Genomic DNA, 16944 nt, shown 5'->3' with positions numbered 1-16944 from the left:
CTGATGTCACATGGATTACTTTGATGATGTTTTTCTTACCTTTCTGGACATGGACAGTATACCTTACACACAGCTTCAATGGAGGGACTGAGAGCTCTTGGACTAAATCTAAAATATCTTAAACTGTGTTCCGAAGATAAACAGAGCACGGGTTTAGAACAACATGAGGGTGAGTTATTAATTACATAATTTAGATTTTTGGGTGAACTAACCCTTTAATAATATAATAATATAATTATAATAATATAATAATATTTATTAAGAATGTCTTAAATAACACACTTTAACAACAAAGGCAGATCCCTTCATTAAGCTTTGAAGTGAAGCTGAAAGGAGGGAGGCTATCTCATTTCACTTGATTCAATTCCTCGATCCTCATTTCTTTTCCTTGCATCTTTCCCTCCCCTCTTGAATGAAACGAGAGTGCACAAATAAGACTTGACAAACACGCTGTTTTTTTTACGTCTTCCTAACACCTGATTAGGGTCATCAGCTCATTAATAGAGACTCCAAAAACGGGTGTGAAATGGGTGTGTCTGACAAGGAGAGATGCAAAATGTGCAGTGTTGGAGGGCTCCAGGAACATGGTTGGGAATCACTGCATTAGGTATTTGTGCCATGCGCACTCCTCAAAAATGGCACTTTTAGAGGATTAAAAAAATAATTAGACGAAATGCATTTATATTTAGATAGAATGGAATCTATAGATTGTACTGCATGTTAGCTTGCTAATTGAGCATATTTATTAAAGCCCATATCCCATTCTTAAAAGCAACTATGCTTCTAACCACAGGTTGAGAGCTTAAGTTCCAACCACATACATTTGCAACGCTGTTTGCGAATGTTTGTTTGAACTATGGTTTAAGGAACAACAGAACTTGTGACCATAGTTGGCTTTTGGGAAATGCATCCCTGGACAGGTCAGATGCTGAAGGTTCTGGACAACATCACTCTTCCTATTCAAATCAAGTGCTGAGTAACACACACACTATTTGTTTAAATCACCAAGGGTTTGCTAATATTGTTTTATGAGTCTCCTAAAACAGGTTTAAAAAACACGTTACTTTTTACCGAAAAAATATATTTAATTTTCCCTAATTTCTTAATGATTCATAAGTGACACATGCAAAACAGTTTAAAGAGCCACACAGATGGGAAATCAAAAATGACCTGTATTACAGTGTATGATGTAGCTGTCCATCAGTATAAACAATGTGCAAAATAATTAAACCAAATAGTACACTATTTATAAAGTTATTGGCTTCTAAAGTAAGGAGTCGACTCTGAATCGCTGAAACGAGTCGTTATAGATTTCAAATCTTTTGCCCATCTCTATGTACATCACTAGGACACTTTGCATAATAATCTCCGCCTACCGTCTTGAGAGAAACTGACCTCTGACCTGCCCCCCCCCCCCCCACACACACACACACACAGACGCTCTGGTTGGTGTGAGATCATCATGTCGAGGAGACAGTGTGTTTTTAATTGTAAAGGAAAGTTTGTTTTATTTTCACTGCCAAAGAATGAAGATCAGAAGAACCAATGGCTTAAATTCATTTTTACCACAATACCAGAGCAGTAAAACAAATCCCTTTTGTTGTGTTCACAACATTTCACTGATGACTGCTTTTCTAATCTCGGTGAGTACAAGGCGGGATTTTCAAAGCGTTTGGCCATAAAAGAGGGTTCATTACCAACTTTATTTAGACCAACAAGCATCTCCGAATCACAACGCGAAGTATGATTATGAATTTATGTGTTTGTTTTCTCCCGAGCGTCTTATCAGTATGTGTGCTGTCTGCAGCCTTTCTCTGCGCTGATCTTCATTTACAAACATGTCATTAAAATGAAGTGTAACAAGTGCTGCTAACAGATATTCTGTGATAAAGTAATCCATATGAAAACAACGCAATGTCCGTTTTTCACGTCTCCCTTCACGCCCCGTGCTGAACGCGCTATTCAGATTCAAACTGAAGGGCGCGGCTTGAATACACCCACACAGAAGAAAAAGCAGCGAGACTGTTCAAGTTTTTTATTTTACCATTTGCTTCGCGATGAGAGGAATAAGACATAATTCACCCCAAAAAGATGCTAACGCATTGTTTACCATGAAGTTGTGTGCGGAACAACCAATCAAAACTATGTCAGTTGACCAATCCTGTGTTCTGATTGGAATGCTACCGAAAGGTGGGGTTTAAGGAAACTAAATCTTTTGAAAATCTTTGCGCAAACCGTTTGGGGATCTCTGAGAATTGAGGTAATTTTAAAATGATATTTTGACAAAATGACAATGTTTTTTAACCTTGGATGGATTTAAACCTTTTTTACAGGACTTATAAACAGTGATAGGAAGCCATGGGGTGATATCTAGCCATGGGGGTCACAGTCCAGTGACTTCTGTGCCGGTTCCAAGCCCGGATAAATAGAGAGGGTTGCGTCAGGAAGGGCATCCGGCATAAAACATTGCCAAATTTAACCATGCGAATCATCAGTACGAATTGCATACCGGATCGGTCGAGGCCCGGGTTAACAACGACCGCCATCGGTGCCGTTGACCTACAGGGCGCTGGTGGAAATTGGGCTACTGTTGGTCGAAAAAATAGAGGAGGGAGGAGAGTGCACAGACAGAGAGAGAAGAGGAAAGGTAAGAGTGTAGGACTGAGAATAGGAACTCTAAATGTTGGTACCATGACAGGGAAAGGTAGAGAGCTGGCTGATATGATGGAGAGAAGGAAGGTGGATATACTGTGTGTACAGGAGACAAGTTGGAAGGGTAGCAAGGCTCGTAGTATAGGAGCAGGATTCAAGCTGTTTTATTATGGTGTGGATAGTAAGAGAAATGGGGTAGGTGTGGTCCTGAAGGAGGAGTTTGTGAGGAATGTCCTGGAGGTGAAGAGAGTGTCAGACAAAGTGATGAGTCTGAAGTTTGAAGAGATTGAAGGGGTGATGTTGAATGTTGTTAGTGGTTATTCCCCACGGGTAGGTTGTTAATTTAGACGAGAAAGAGAGATTCTGGAATGAATTAGATGAGGTGATGGAGAGTATTCCCACCGGTGAAAGAGTGGTGATAGGAGCGGATTTTAATGGACATGTTGGTGAGGGGAACAGAGGGGATGAGGAGGTGATGGGCAAGTTTGGAGTTAAGGAAAGGAACCTTGAAGGACAGATGATAGTGGACTTTGCTAAGAGGATGGACATGGCTGTGGTTAACACTTATTTTCAGAAGAGGGAGGAGCATAGAGTGACTTACAAGAGTGGAGGTAGGAGAACACAGGTAGACTACATCCTGTGTAGAAGAGGCAATCTGAAAGAGATTAGTGACTGTAAAGTGGCAGTGGGAGAGAGTGTAGCCAGACAGCATAGGATGGTGGTGTGTAAGATGACTTTGTTTGTCTGTAAGAAGAAGAGGTCAAAAATAGAGAAGAAAACCAAGTGGTGGAAGCTGAAAAAGGAGGAATGTTGTGAGGAATTTAGACAGAAGTTGAGACAGGCTCTGGGTGGTCAGGTAGTCCTGCCAGATGACTGGGAATATACAGCAGAAGTAATCAGGGAGACAGGGAGAAAGGTGTTGGGTCTGTCATCCGGAAGGAGGAAAGAAGATAAGGAGACTTGGTGGTGGAATGAAAAAGTTCAGGATAGTAGAGGTTAGCCAAGAAGAAGTGGGACATGGACAGGACTGAAGAGAATAGACAGGAATACAAGGAGTTACAGCGCAGAGTGAAGAGGGAGGTGTCTAAGGCCAAGCAGAAGGCATATGACGAGTTGTACACTAGGTTAGACACTAGAGAAGGAGAGAAGGACTTGTACAGGTTAGCTAGGCAGAGGGATCGAGATGGGAAGAATGTGCAGCAAGTCAGAGTTATTAAGGATAGAGACGGAAGGGTGCTCACAAGTGCGGAGAGTGTACAGAGGAGATGGAAGGAGTACTTTGAAGAGCTGATGAATGAGGAAAATGAGAGGGAAAAAAGAGTAGAAGGGGTGAACTCTGTGGAACAGAAAGTAGATAAGATTGGAAAGGATGAAGTCAGGAAGGCTTTGAAGAGGATGAAAAGTGGAAAGGCAGTTGGTCCTGACAACATCCCGGTGGAGGTCTGGAAATGTCTAGGAGAGGTAGCTGTGGAATTTTTGACTAGTTTGTTCAACAGGGTTTTAGAGAGTGAGAGGATGCCTGAGGAATGGAGAAGAAGTGTGTTAGTGCCGATCTTGAAGAATAAGGGTGATGTACAGAGTTGCAGCAACTATAGGGGGATAAAGTTGATGAGCCATACAATGAAGCTATGGGAAAGAGTAGTGGAAGCTAGGTTAAGGAAGGTAGTGGAAATTTGTGAGCAGCAGTATGGCTTCATGCCCAGAAAGAGCACAACAGATGCAATTTTTGCTCTGAGAATTTTGATGGAGAAGTATAGGGATGGTCAGAGGGAGTTGCACTGTGTGTTTGTAGACTTGGAGAAAGCGTATGACAGGGTGCCAAGAGAAGAGCTGTGGTACTGTATGAGGAAGTCAGGAGTAGCAGAGAAGTATGTCAGAGTGGTGGTGGACATGTATGAGAGGAGCCAGACAGTGGTGAGGTGTGCTGTAGGTCAGAGTTCAAAGTGGAGGTGGGACTGCATCAGGGATCGGCTCTGAGCCCCTTCCTGTTTGCTATAGTGATGGACCAGTTGTCAAAGGAGGTCAGACAGGAGTCTCCTTGGACAATGATGTTTGCAGATGACATTGTGATCTGTAGTGAGAGCAGGGAGCAGGTGGAGGTACAAGAATTTAAGTACTTGGGGTCAACAGTCCAGAGTAATGGAGAGTGTGCGAAAGAGGTAAAGAAGCGAGTGCAGGCATGTTGGAATGGGTGGAGAAAGGTGTCGGGAGTTCTGTGTGATAGGAAAATATCAGCGAGAATCAAGGGGAAGGTGTACAGGACAGTGGTGAGACCAGCTATGTTGTATGGTTTAGAGACAGTGGCACTGAGGAAGAGACAGGAATCAGAGCTAGAGGTATCAGAGCTGAAAATGTTGAGGTTCTCTTTGGGAGTGACAAGATTGGACAGGATTAGGAACGAGTACATCAGAGGGACAGCTCATGTTGGACGTTTGGGAGACAAAGTTAGGGAGGCCAGATTAAGATGGTTTGGACATGTTCAGAGGAGGGAGAGTGAATATATTGGTAGGAGAATGTTGGACATGGAGCTGCCAGGCAGGAGGCAAAGAGGAAGACCAAAGAGGAGGTATATAGATGGAATTAATGAGGATTTGAAGGTAGTGGGTGCAAGTGTTGAGGATGCAGAAGATAGGGATAGGTGGACAGAGATGATTCGCTGTGGCAACCCCTGAAGGGAAAAGCCGAAAGAAGAAGAAGAAGATAAACAGTGATAGGAAGCTTATAATTTTCATCTTACTGGCTCTTTAAAGAATCAGTCTCTCTAAACCCCTGCTTTCTGTGAGACCTAACTGCTGTGATTAGTCAGGTGGCACAGTCTAGATTGGCTCTAGATGGTCTACATGGTCATCCATGTACAGAGCATGTCGGAAATGAAATTGCGGTGTATGAAACGCCCATTGCCATGACATAATGACAACCCTGGAGACTTGTCAATACGTAGGGTTAGGATGAGGTATGGTATCGATTGTACCTTACCATATCGAGCCGGAGTCTGATGATGAAGTGGTTGAACAGGTTGATCGACAAGAGACTAATTCGCAAGTGCAACTGGAGCAGGACATTTCTCAGTGGTAAGTGTCAAGTGTTGATGAGTTTGTGGTAATTATAAGATGTGATAAAGCAAATTTACTCTCACAGCGCAAGATACAGTATCTTCTTGACATGATGTTAACCACAAATTTTACTGTGTTCGTGGGCAGGCAAGTTGACATTACACAAGTATGTAACTTCATGATGTAGAGCCATAACAGAATAATAATTTATTTTAAAGAGACGGCTTCACAACTTTGCAGACAGTTTATGTTCATACATAAATTATGTTCATACATCAACATGACACACTGCATGAAAGCTAATATTCGAAAAGGCATAGGGGCTCTTTAAAGTAGAATTGGGGTACTTGGACTAGTACTCGATCTTGAGTATGTTTTTTAAAGAACTCCCTATAGTAAAGAAAAGTCAAAAGTGAGATCTCTTTAACATCACAAATATTTATTCTAGAAAGAAATTGTGTTACCTTAAAAAGACCTCTGAGCAGTAAATAATGGAATCTTGGAAGAGATTACAGCAAGACAATAAATCTAGATAGATCTCTATGTTTTTCTCCCATTGTCATTTTGGATTCCTTTCTTTCAGAACTTTCTTGGGTCTCAGTTGTGTCTACTATCATTTCTCCGAAGGATTTTTAGGAGAAACATCTGAGACACTTTTGAGACTAAAAAGATAAATACATGAGAATCACATATAAGTCTCACAAGGTTAGAAAGATCAACCAGTGAGCAATAAAACATTACTGTAATGGAGTCTTGATAGACATTGCAGCAAGACAATAGATACATTATACACATTATCTGTTTTGACTCCTTTTTTTTTCCTAAATAATTTATCATGTCTCATTGCATCTACTTCCATTTCTCCTAAGGAATTTTAGGAGAAACATCTGAAATGCTGTTGATACTAAAATGCGAGAAATAAGACAATCTCATCTTAGTCTCCTGAGGTTAGGAAAACCAACCACTGAGCAATCTTTTATTTTTTTTTTTTTTTTTTTTTTTTCAAACTTGAGTCTTTCGTACCTGAAAAATATGATAATATTTTTTGGTTCTTGTGCTGTGATAATAAATTTGGTTCTTTCTCATTTTTTTGACTCAAGGAAGCATATATAGGCTAAACAAGAGCGGTGCAAGAATTGAGCCATGTGGGACTCCGAATGTCATGGACGTCTGCATGTCATTGCTCTTGGCACGGCTGCTTCAGTGGTTGAGGTTTGGTTCATTACCATTCTGGGATATTCAGGGCTAGGTGTTGAAGAAAAATAGGTCTATGCTCCTTTTTTTACAGATGGTCTTTTGTCCCTGGTTGGAAGTGATGAGAAGGTTTCAGTTAACATTCTCTTTCTCAGACACTGGTTATGGGTTTTTGTTAAATGTGAGCCAAAATCATCAAAATTAAAAGAACCAAAGATTTAAACTACTTTAATGTGTGTGCATGTAATTTATTTAAAACACCTGTTTCACAATTTGAGTTAAATTACTGAAGTGAAGTTTTCCACAACATTCTAATTCATTGAGATGCACTTGTATGAAATAAAATAGACATGATTATGACAATATATTTTCTGTATGTGTTTTGTATGCAGCTCATGGTATTTTTATAGCAAAAAAAAAGGATGTTTAGACAAATATTAGCAGTGTAGCATTATTAAACATAACAGAGAGCATGTGCCTGCTTATTAATAAACTATAGATCACAATCAGAAGTTATTAAAAGCAATCTGATGGTTTAAAGTGGGTAATTTAATAATTACATTTTCAACTGTAGCTTGATGCTAATTGTACTTCTAATTATATTTTAGCATGTAGCCTATTCTTTTAAGCATTATAGATAGTTTGTTTTTCTGGTGTAGAACCAAACTTTTGTTTATTTTAATTTAATGCAGTATCTTGAGCAGTGGACAATGTTAAATCCATCCATGAAATACATATCTCAGGAAGAATGCATTGTTGTTCAGTGCCACCTAGCATGCAGGCATTAATTAGCAGAAGGCAAGCAATCATTTTGCCTTCGGTGTGAAAGCACCAGTCAATGGTGATTCCACTGTTTTTTTTTCTTGTATCGCGCTCAGTGTGGAAAGGCCTTAAGGGATTTAATGCCAATGATTCAGTGACTTGTTCATTTTTAACAATACCAATTATGAATCAAAATCCCTTGCACTATTTGGAAAGTCATGTAGAGTAATGCTGTACACATAGTTAAACATCCTTTATTAGGGCAATTTTTCTTTTTTATGGTGCATGTTTGTCCTATCAAATTTTTTTTTTAAATCTGAATCAAAAGTTCTGTTAAAGGACATTAATGAAAAAAAAAAAAAAAAAAACTTTCTAAAGGTTTCCACTACAGATACTATTACAGACAATCAAACTTTTGCCATAAGTGTTTGTTGTAATGTGTTCTGGGACATTACATTACAGGACATGTGCTTCCCAAACCTGTCCTGGAGACCCCCTTGCCCTGCACTTTTGGTATGTCTCCCTTATCTAACACACTTGATTCCATCAGCTCATCAGTAGGGACTGCAAGAACTAAATTGGGTGTGTATGATTAGGGAGACATACAAAATGTCCTTCAGGAAAGGTTTGGGAAACACTGCATTAGGATAAATGGATTTTACAAGCCACCAGTAGAAACCCAACAGGGTCCATTAGAGTTTCCATTAAAAACAAGAACTAGTCCCATTATAACCAATAAAACCATCACACATTTTGTGATGGTGTCTGTCACGTGAACCAGTTATGCTCTGTGATTGGATATACGTCAGGGCTTACGTATGGGTGATGGACATACAGAAAGATAACACAAGAGAGATTCTCGTGTATGCGGTTGCTTCATGCTGAATAAAGCGAGTTAAAGACGATCTACTGTCTCTTCATATATCTATATATATTATACGAAGATAGATACACTTCACATGGTGTCAGAAGTGAACCGACACAGCACGCTGACTGAAGGAAGTAGTTTGACAGGACAAAACCGGACAGGATGGCAAAGTTTTCGGCGCCGGAGCAGCTTAACTTCGCTAAACCGGAGGATTGGCCCGATTGGAAATAACTCTTCTCCCGGTATCGAATAGCAACGAAGCTTAACAAAGAGCCAGCCGATGTTCAGGTCAGCGCACTGATTTATTCTATGGGCCCGGAGGCAGAGCAAATGTACAATTCATTCGTCTCGCCAGATGACGACGAGGGAGAGGAGGAGGATTTTGACCAAGTGCTAAAGCTGTTTGACGCGCACTTCGTGCCAAAAAGAAATGTGATTTTTGAGAGAGCACGTTTTCATTCACGGACACAAGAGGCGGGTGAGTCCGTTGAACAGTATATAAGGCACTTGTATGAACTCGCAGCCCACTGTGACTTTCATGAAAAGGAGGAGGAAATAAGAGATAGACTTGTTATAGGGATTAAAGACAAAGATCTTTCATTGAAGCTACAAATGACAAGTGACCTAACTCTGAAGAAAGCAGTTGACATGGCCAGGCATTCTGAGTTAGTGAAGCAACAGAACAGCGAGGCTGGTGCATCAGGGCACGTTGATGAAGTGAAATCAAAAGTTTATAAAAATAAGTGGAAAAAAACACAATATGAGGCAGCAGGAGGACGAAAAGAAAATGAAAAGAAAAACTGTGGTAGATGTGGGCGCAGACATGCAAGAGACAAATGTCCAGCTAAAGACAGAGAATGTAACAAATGCCACAAAATTGGTCACTTCGCAAACAAATGCAAAACCAGAATGATACAAGAAGTGACTGAAGAAGTAGACAGCTTATTCTTAGGATCAATAAATGAGACTATGACCAAGAATGAGGCTACAGTGGATGAAGTCATCACAGATACAGAGCCACCATGGCGCACAACACTAGTGATATGCCATACTCCAGTCAGCTTCAAGATTGATTCTGGTGCTGACACGACAATAATAAATGAGGCTACATATAGCAGCCTCCGTGTCAAGCCGAAACTTAGTCCAGTCACCTCTAAACTGGAAAGTCCAGGAGGAAAAGTGGTCCATTTGGGGCAATTCCTAGCTAAGACGCAAGAGACAAAAGGAAGAAAAACAACAGACTGTTACTTTAGAGTAATAGTGGCAAAGTCTACTTGTGATAATTTACTGAGTAGATCTGTCGGTGTTCGTCTGGGTCTAATACAACACATTGAAGAAGTCAGTGTGTTTGGGGAATTAGGGCTGCTTAAGGGAGACCCCATAAAAATAGTCCTAAAAGAAAATGCTAAGCCATACAGCGTTGTAGCCCCTCGCCGCATACCCATTCCGCTGCTACCTAAAGTAGAGGAGGAGCTTAAGCGAATGGAGGAAAATGGCATAATAGAGCGCGTGACAGAGCCTACAGAATGGGTAGCGCCTATGGTGCCTGTGATAAAGCCAAACGGTAAAGTAAGAATTTGTGTAGGTCTCACTAAACTAAACGAGAACGTGAAAAGAGAAAAATTCATCTTGCCGACCACAGACAGCATCTTACACAAACTGGCTGGAAGTAAGGTGTACACAACTCTGGATGCTGCCAGTGGATTTTGGCAAATGGCTCTGGATGAAGAAAGCTCAAAATTAACAACCTTTATAACACCAAATGGTCGATACTGTTTTAAACGGCTCCCATTCGGGATAACATCAGCACCAGAAATATTCCAAAGGAGGATGCAAGAACTACTGCATGATCACGAGGGCACAGTCGTTTATATGGATGATATTCTTGTGTTCGGAGCTACTCTGGAAGCGCACAACAGCCGCCTGAAAAAGGTGATGGAGACAATCCGTGCATCTGGTTTAAAACTTAACCGCCAAAAGTGTAAGTTCAGGCAGGCTTCCATTCACTTCTTGGGCCAGGTCATCAGTCAAGAGGGCGTAACTCCAAGCCCAGAAAGAGTGTCCGCTATCACCGCTCTGGAGACACCTACAAATGTGAGTGAGTTAAAAAGAGTACTTGGTATGGTGAATTATGTCGGCAGATACATACCCAATTTGTCACAAATCCTTCATCCCCTTAACGAGCTGTTAAAGAATGCAGTAGCATGGGTGTGGGACTCGCAGCAAGAAGCAGCCTTCCAGAAAGTAAAGTCGCTGATATCCTCTGCACCCGTTCTTCAGTACTTTGATCCAAAACTGCCCACCGTAGTAGGTGCTGACGCATCCAGTTATGGATTAGGAGGGGTGCTGATGCAAAATCATGGAGGCACACTTAAACCGGTAGCCTACTGCTCTCGTACACTAAATGAAGCGGAAAAGAAGTACGCACAAATAGAAAAGGAGTGTCTTGCTAGTGTATGGGCCTCAGAAAAGTTCTATCTATATCTGTGTGGTCTGGAAAGCTACAAACTACTAACGGACCATAAACCACTGGTGACACTCATCAACCACAGAGACCTAGACAAAACTCCACTAAGGTGTCAGCGACTTCTGATCCGCCTAATGAAGTTCAACCCAGTCGCTGAGTACATCCCAGGAAAAAACCTGATAGTACCTGATGTGTTGTCAAGGCACCCAGAGTCAAAAGTGGACGACACAAAACTGAGTGAGGACATCCAGGCATATGTGGACTCCATCGCAGAGCTGGAAAGGCCTAAAACAGTGCTGGAGCGCATAAAAGCAGAGACAGAGAAGGATGAAACCCTGCAGAAAGTCGGACAATACATTAAGTCTGGCTGGCCACGATATAGAAAGGATGTCGTGAGGCCTGCTCTAGACTATTTTATGGAGAGAAGTAGTCTCAGTGAGCATAATGGACTGGTAAAGAGGGGAAACCAAATAGTAATCCCACAAATAATGAGAACTGAGATGCTGGAGAGAATCCACCATGGGCATCAAGGCCTAAACAAATCCAGGGAGAGATACAATGATGCCATCTGGTGGCCAAAGATAAGCCATGCAGTAAAGGAGAAAGTGTCCTCATGCCCACACTGCAATGAGCACAAACCAAGCCAAAGCCGGGAACCACTCATTACAACGCCTTTGCCGAAACTCCCGTGGCAAAAACTAGCTGCAGATCTTTGTGAGTTTAAAGGAAAGCACTTCCTGGTTGTTATTGACTATTATTCAAGATGGCTTGAAGTATTAAGTCTCACCCAGACCACGAGTGAAGCAGTTATAAGTAAGCTGATGAGCATATTTATACGGTTCGAGATACCTGAAGAGCTGATTACGGATAACGGCCCACAGTTCACCTCACGGCAGTTCCAGGACTTCACATCTAAGTATGACATCCAGCATACTACATCAAGCCCATATTATCCCCAAGCTAATGGGATGGCGGAGCGAGCTGTCAGGACCGCTAAAAGCATTCTTAGGCAACAAGACCCCCAGCTAGCTCTCCTGATCTACAGGGACACCGCTACGGAGCCGACAAAAGAAAGCCCAGCCAGACTCCTCATGGGAAGGAGACTGCGAACCACAGTCCCCAAGCTCCACCATCAGTTGAGACCGTCATGGCCAAATCTGTCTACAGTCAGGCAGACAGATGCCAAAGCTAAGCAGGCCTACGAATACACCTACAACAGGAGATACTCAGCTAAGCAGCTTCCCGCCTTAGGGGTCGGAGACAGAGTGCGACTGAAAACAGACTCAGAAAAGACATGGAGAGGCACCGGGGTGATTCAGGCTTCGTGTTCCACTCCCCGTTCGTTTGTGGTGAAAACGCCACAAGGAGACACCATCAGACGAAACCGGAGGCACCTGCAGATTGTCAACCAAGAAAGGAACGACTCTCCAACACAATCACCAAAAGTCTCCAACCCGCCGGGCAGCATAACATCAGCTACCTGTCCAACTCAAAATAATTCAGAGACTGGTAGTATAACATCGTCACCCAGAGTTTTGAGAACACGCTCTGGACGTGTTGTGAAACCTGCCGTCAAGTTAACTTACTAGTCAGAAGAAATGAGTTAACTAGTGATGTTCACAAATGAGTACAGACCACTTATGTTGAAGGACAAAAGGGAAGGTCTGAGAAGAATGTTTGTTTATATTTGCTTGTTCAGATGTATTTTGTTAATGTCTACTTAAACAGCAAGTTTAAAAATAATATTGATAAATAGAATAAGAGTTCTTATGTTTATTTAATACATTTTTGGAAAAAAGAGAATATGGAAAATATTGTGTTTTAGACCGAAAAGTAATTTCAGGGTATGTTTCTGAGAAACAGTTGTTTTGTTTAATACTGTATGAATCCTTAGACTTAAAGGGGGAGATGTCACGTGAACCAGTTATGCTCTGTGATTGGATATACGTCAGGGCTTACGTATGGGTGATGGACATACAGAAAGATAACACAAGAGAGATTCTCGTGTATGCGGTTGCTTCATGCTGAATAAAGCGAGTTAAAGACGATCTACTGTCTCTTCATATATCTATATATATTATACGAAGATAGATACACTTCACAGTGTCTGTTGTTGTTTTTTTTTTTTTTTATTGACATTTATTGAGGTGTCTGTTGTTGTTGTTATGTGTTTGTTTGTTTGTTTTCAGAAGGGAAGGCAGACATTTGCATGGATTTGCCCTATGACTTTGCATGTGGGATGGCATAACCTGACTAAACAGTGGACTGATCTCGTTGCACAGCATCTGAAACTCATTGCAGACGTCTGTTTGGTTTAGGTGTGAATGAACATGCCAGAGAGCATTAAACAACTGCATTACTGTATGCAGTGTTCAAACAGCAATAAAGCAGTCAATCAAAAACTGTAATTTTCAATTTATCTGAGCAGTGCTGAATGCTGGGAACTGAATCTCACCCACAAAACAATGTTAAGGGCTGTGTTTCCCAAAAACATGGCAAGTTTAATCACATTGTTAGACCCATTGAAACAAATATGATCAACTTCAACTTCATTGTCAATTAAAGTCATTAACATTGTAAATTGTGCATTTAACATACTTGTGTAGAACAGAAACAGCATCTGAAGTCTGTTTTTGTTTTTTTAGAGCTCAAAAGTTGGCAGATTACAACATCAAGATCAGTCCCGAAGGTCCCGTCATCATATTTACATTTAGTCATCTAGCAGAAGCTTTTATCCAAAACGACTTCGAAATAAGGACAGTGGAAGCAATCAAGAACAACAAAAAGAGCAATGATATATAAGAGCTATAACAAGTCTCAGTTAAATTACACACAGTACACATAGCAAGGGCTTTTAAATAATATAATAAATAAAAAAGAAAACAGATAGAATAGAGCTAGTATTAGAGGTCTTTATTATTATTATTATTATTAATAATAACTACCCTCACACAGATCTGTAGATCAAGTTGAAGTTACAGACAGACAGTGTGAGTTTGTGTAAGTCCAAGGTTTAACTAGAAGCAGGTGTCTGTTCATGGTGTTCCTGTCACAGTTTGAACACCGATATAAAGTCCGTTCGAGGTTTAATGTCGACATATTCAGCCATGAAAAAAATTCATAAATTCTTAGTGGATGAGTAAAATTGTAAAAAAAATAAAATAAAAAAAAATGGCTTATCTGAAAAGCAATAAAATGTAGAACTGAACACACATCGCAGTTTATTTGTTTAAATCCTCCTCGATTTGTAGCAACACAAAAAGTCTCGAGCAGCTAGTGCTTAAGCCAGCTAGGGACTGTCTACAAAGTACATGAAAATTATAAAACTGTTAATATTTTTCCACCATAATATTGTTGTTGTTGTTTTTTTATTTTTACATTATATATATATATATATATATATATATATATATATATATATATATATATATATAATTAACAAAACAAACACAAGATACAAAGACAAATATTTATAATGCTCACTTGAATTTAAATAAGAAATGTTGTAAACAGGATATGCGATAGTGGTTATTATTATATTATTACTATTAATAAATATATTAATAAAAGAAAAACAACATTAAAAACATTATCATTCAATAATGCAGTAGATATTCCTGAATGCATGTTCTTTTCAAAATCAGCAAATAAAGATCCCGATCCAGAAGTTACTGTAGCAGGAAGAACACTGTCAGTTGTACAGGAGTTTAAATATTTAGGTATAATACTAGACACACAACTGCCATTTAAATCACAAGTTAAAAAAGTTGTAAACAGAATTAAATTTAACTTTACATTTTAGGCATATTAGAAGTAATTTGACTACAGAGGCCTCAAAGTTGTACATCGATGCCATGATATTGTCGCATATGAACTACTGTATGACCAGCTGGACACAGACAGGAAGGACTGCATTACAGTCAGTAGAAACAGTTTATAAACAGGCTTTGAAAACTATGGATAATAAGTCAAATTCTTTTCATCATTGTAATATTTTAAAGAAACATGGTTTTTTAAACTGGGAAAATATGGTCAAATTTGCTGATATCTTGCTTGTGTATAAAATGTTTCATGGTTTAGCCCCCCCTCCACTTAATGAATTTGTTAAACAAAATCTTAACGCATACCTAGAACACAATACCTACAGAAGTAAGAAACATATGTTGACTGTGTCTATGTAATCTGTTTATGTTTTTAATGTGTATGTATGCAATGTTTTTTACAGTTTTATAATAACAACCTGCGAAGGAAAATTAGTCTGTACGGCTATATCTGGCTCATTTACATTTGGACATTGTCCTTATGTTCATTAATGTGCATTGTCCCTTTTAAATAAATAAACAAACAAACAAACAAACAATATGCAGTAAGCTAATTCCAGGTCCTTGAGATGCAGGTCCTATTTTCACAGAAGTGTGACATCAAAAAAAGTACATTCTATTGAAACGAAATTCAATAAATAAATTCATTTAAAATAAATACACTCTTCTATATCGCCCTCATGGTGTGTGTATTGTTATTGTTTTAATAAGATTTTTTTATTATTATTCACTGAACTATAACAGAAAATATGCTATTGAATTGGAATAGAGTGTTGTTTTTCAGTTATTTCGACTTGAGTTTGAAAATCTACATTTTAATAGGTTCTTGGTCTATGATGGCTCTCTGGTACTCCTGTTACTATTGGGCCCTTAAATAAGAAGGGCTCCCAATCTTTTATAGAACCAGGGCTGTAGCTGGAGTATCCAGGGCCCAATGCAGGTTGTTGCTGTGGGCCCCCTTGAAAACACATTCTGGAAGGAGGGACATTTCAAGCCCGAGGCCCCTAGACATTTTTTTTACATTGATTTATGTATTTGTTGACATTTCAATATCATGTGCTGCATTACAGTTTTGTGAATAAAACCAACATTTAAATCAAATTGAACCGGTAACAAGACACTTTGAAGTTAAGATGGAATACTGTGTTTATAAATGAATGAGATAACCGATTTCAATTCAGTTCAGTAGAGTTCATCCTGACTTACATACGATAGTAAAAGATGGCTGTAAATATTGTTCTTTGAACAAGTAAAAGAGACACACCCATTTAAGTTTACATATCAAACTGTGTGCATTCTAAATAAATATTTTAACTTCTGAACGTCAGACTTGGTCGAGACAAGTGCAGTATCTTCCTCTAGAGGGCGGTAAACTGCACAATCTTTGTAATGCTTTGCATACTTTTTATCAATTGTTCCATTTACTTTTGTAGTGCTGTAGTTCTGTGAATAAAATCAACATCTAAATGTTATTTTATGATCCAGTAATAAGACACACCCCTTGTGTTTCATAATTAATTTGATATATTTCACTAATGAAGCTTTTAGATGGAATAATTGCTCCTTATGCTCTTTGTTTCGCACTTTGCAGATGGTCCCTATCCTGCACTTTTACATTATACATTATACATCTCTTCTACATTTGAAACCATTAGAACACAGCTTGTTTCTTGTCATTTTGCTAAATCGTTAAAGATCTTTTGAAGATTTCCTAGGCTGAATCTCTGAATGTAGTGTCCGTTACTGACAGCATTAGGCCCGTGACGCCCTTCTTACCGTTTTCTGTGACGGAGACGCGCTCTGGACTGAAGAGATGTAGCGCTCCACATCAGCTTTACTCCGTCTCATGACTGCTGTAACAAACTCTTCTCAAACTCTGCTTTAGAAGTTGATAATCAAAGCACGGATCAGCAGCTCCTGTCTCTCTCTGTTCACGTGTGAATGATGCATGATCAAGGATGACTCAGGTTTCTGTGTAGAGCAAAATTGGGCGTTTCTGATAATTGGGTGTTGTCAGAGTGGTGGTTTTGTCTAAATTATGCAATGAAAATGATGCCCTTACCTGGCCCCACCCCCAAACAAGTACAAAATCTTAAAGCAGCAAAATGGCATTAATTAGCATGCAGT

General features: G+C 39.7%; 1 protein-coding gene across 22 annotated transcripts in view; it reads right to left on the bottom strand.

The window, feature by feature from the left end:
- Positions 1 to 16680, bottom strand: part of ranbp2 (RAN binding protein 2) — a 231696-nt gene extending 215016 nt beyond the window's left edge. For 17 of the 22 annotated variants that reach the window (XM_052564565.1, XM_052564564.1, XM_052564554.1 and 14 more), the window contains exon 1: positions 16594 to 16680. In XM_052564565.1, the coding sequence (XP_052420525.1) occupies positions 16594 to 16665 (72 nt within the window). In that variant the 5' untranslated portion in view covers positions 16666 to 16680. The remainder of the gene's footprint in view (positions 1 to 16593) is intronic. The other 5 variants (XM_052564559.1, XM_052564560.1, XM_052564561.1 and 2 more) reach the window with 2 other exon arrangements.
- Positions 16681 to 16944: the final 264 nt, after the last annotated feature.

Source organism: Carassius gibelio, chromosome B9 (genome assembly GCF_023724105.1).
Source record: "Carassius gibelio isolate Cgi1373 ecotype wild population from Czech Republic chromosome B9, carGib1.2-hapl.c, whole genome shotgun sequence".
NCBI lineage: Eukaryota > Metazoa > Chordata > Actinopteri > Cypriniformes > Cyprinidae > Carassius > Carassius gibelio.
This window is presented reverse-complemented; position numbering and strand designations above follow the sequence as displayed.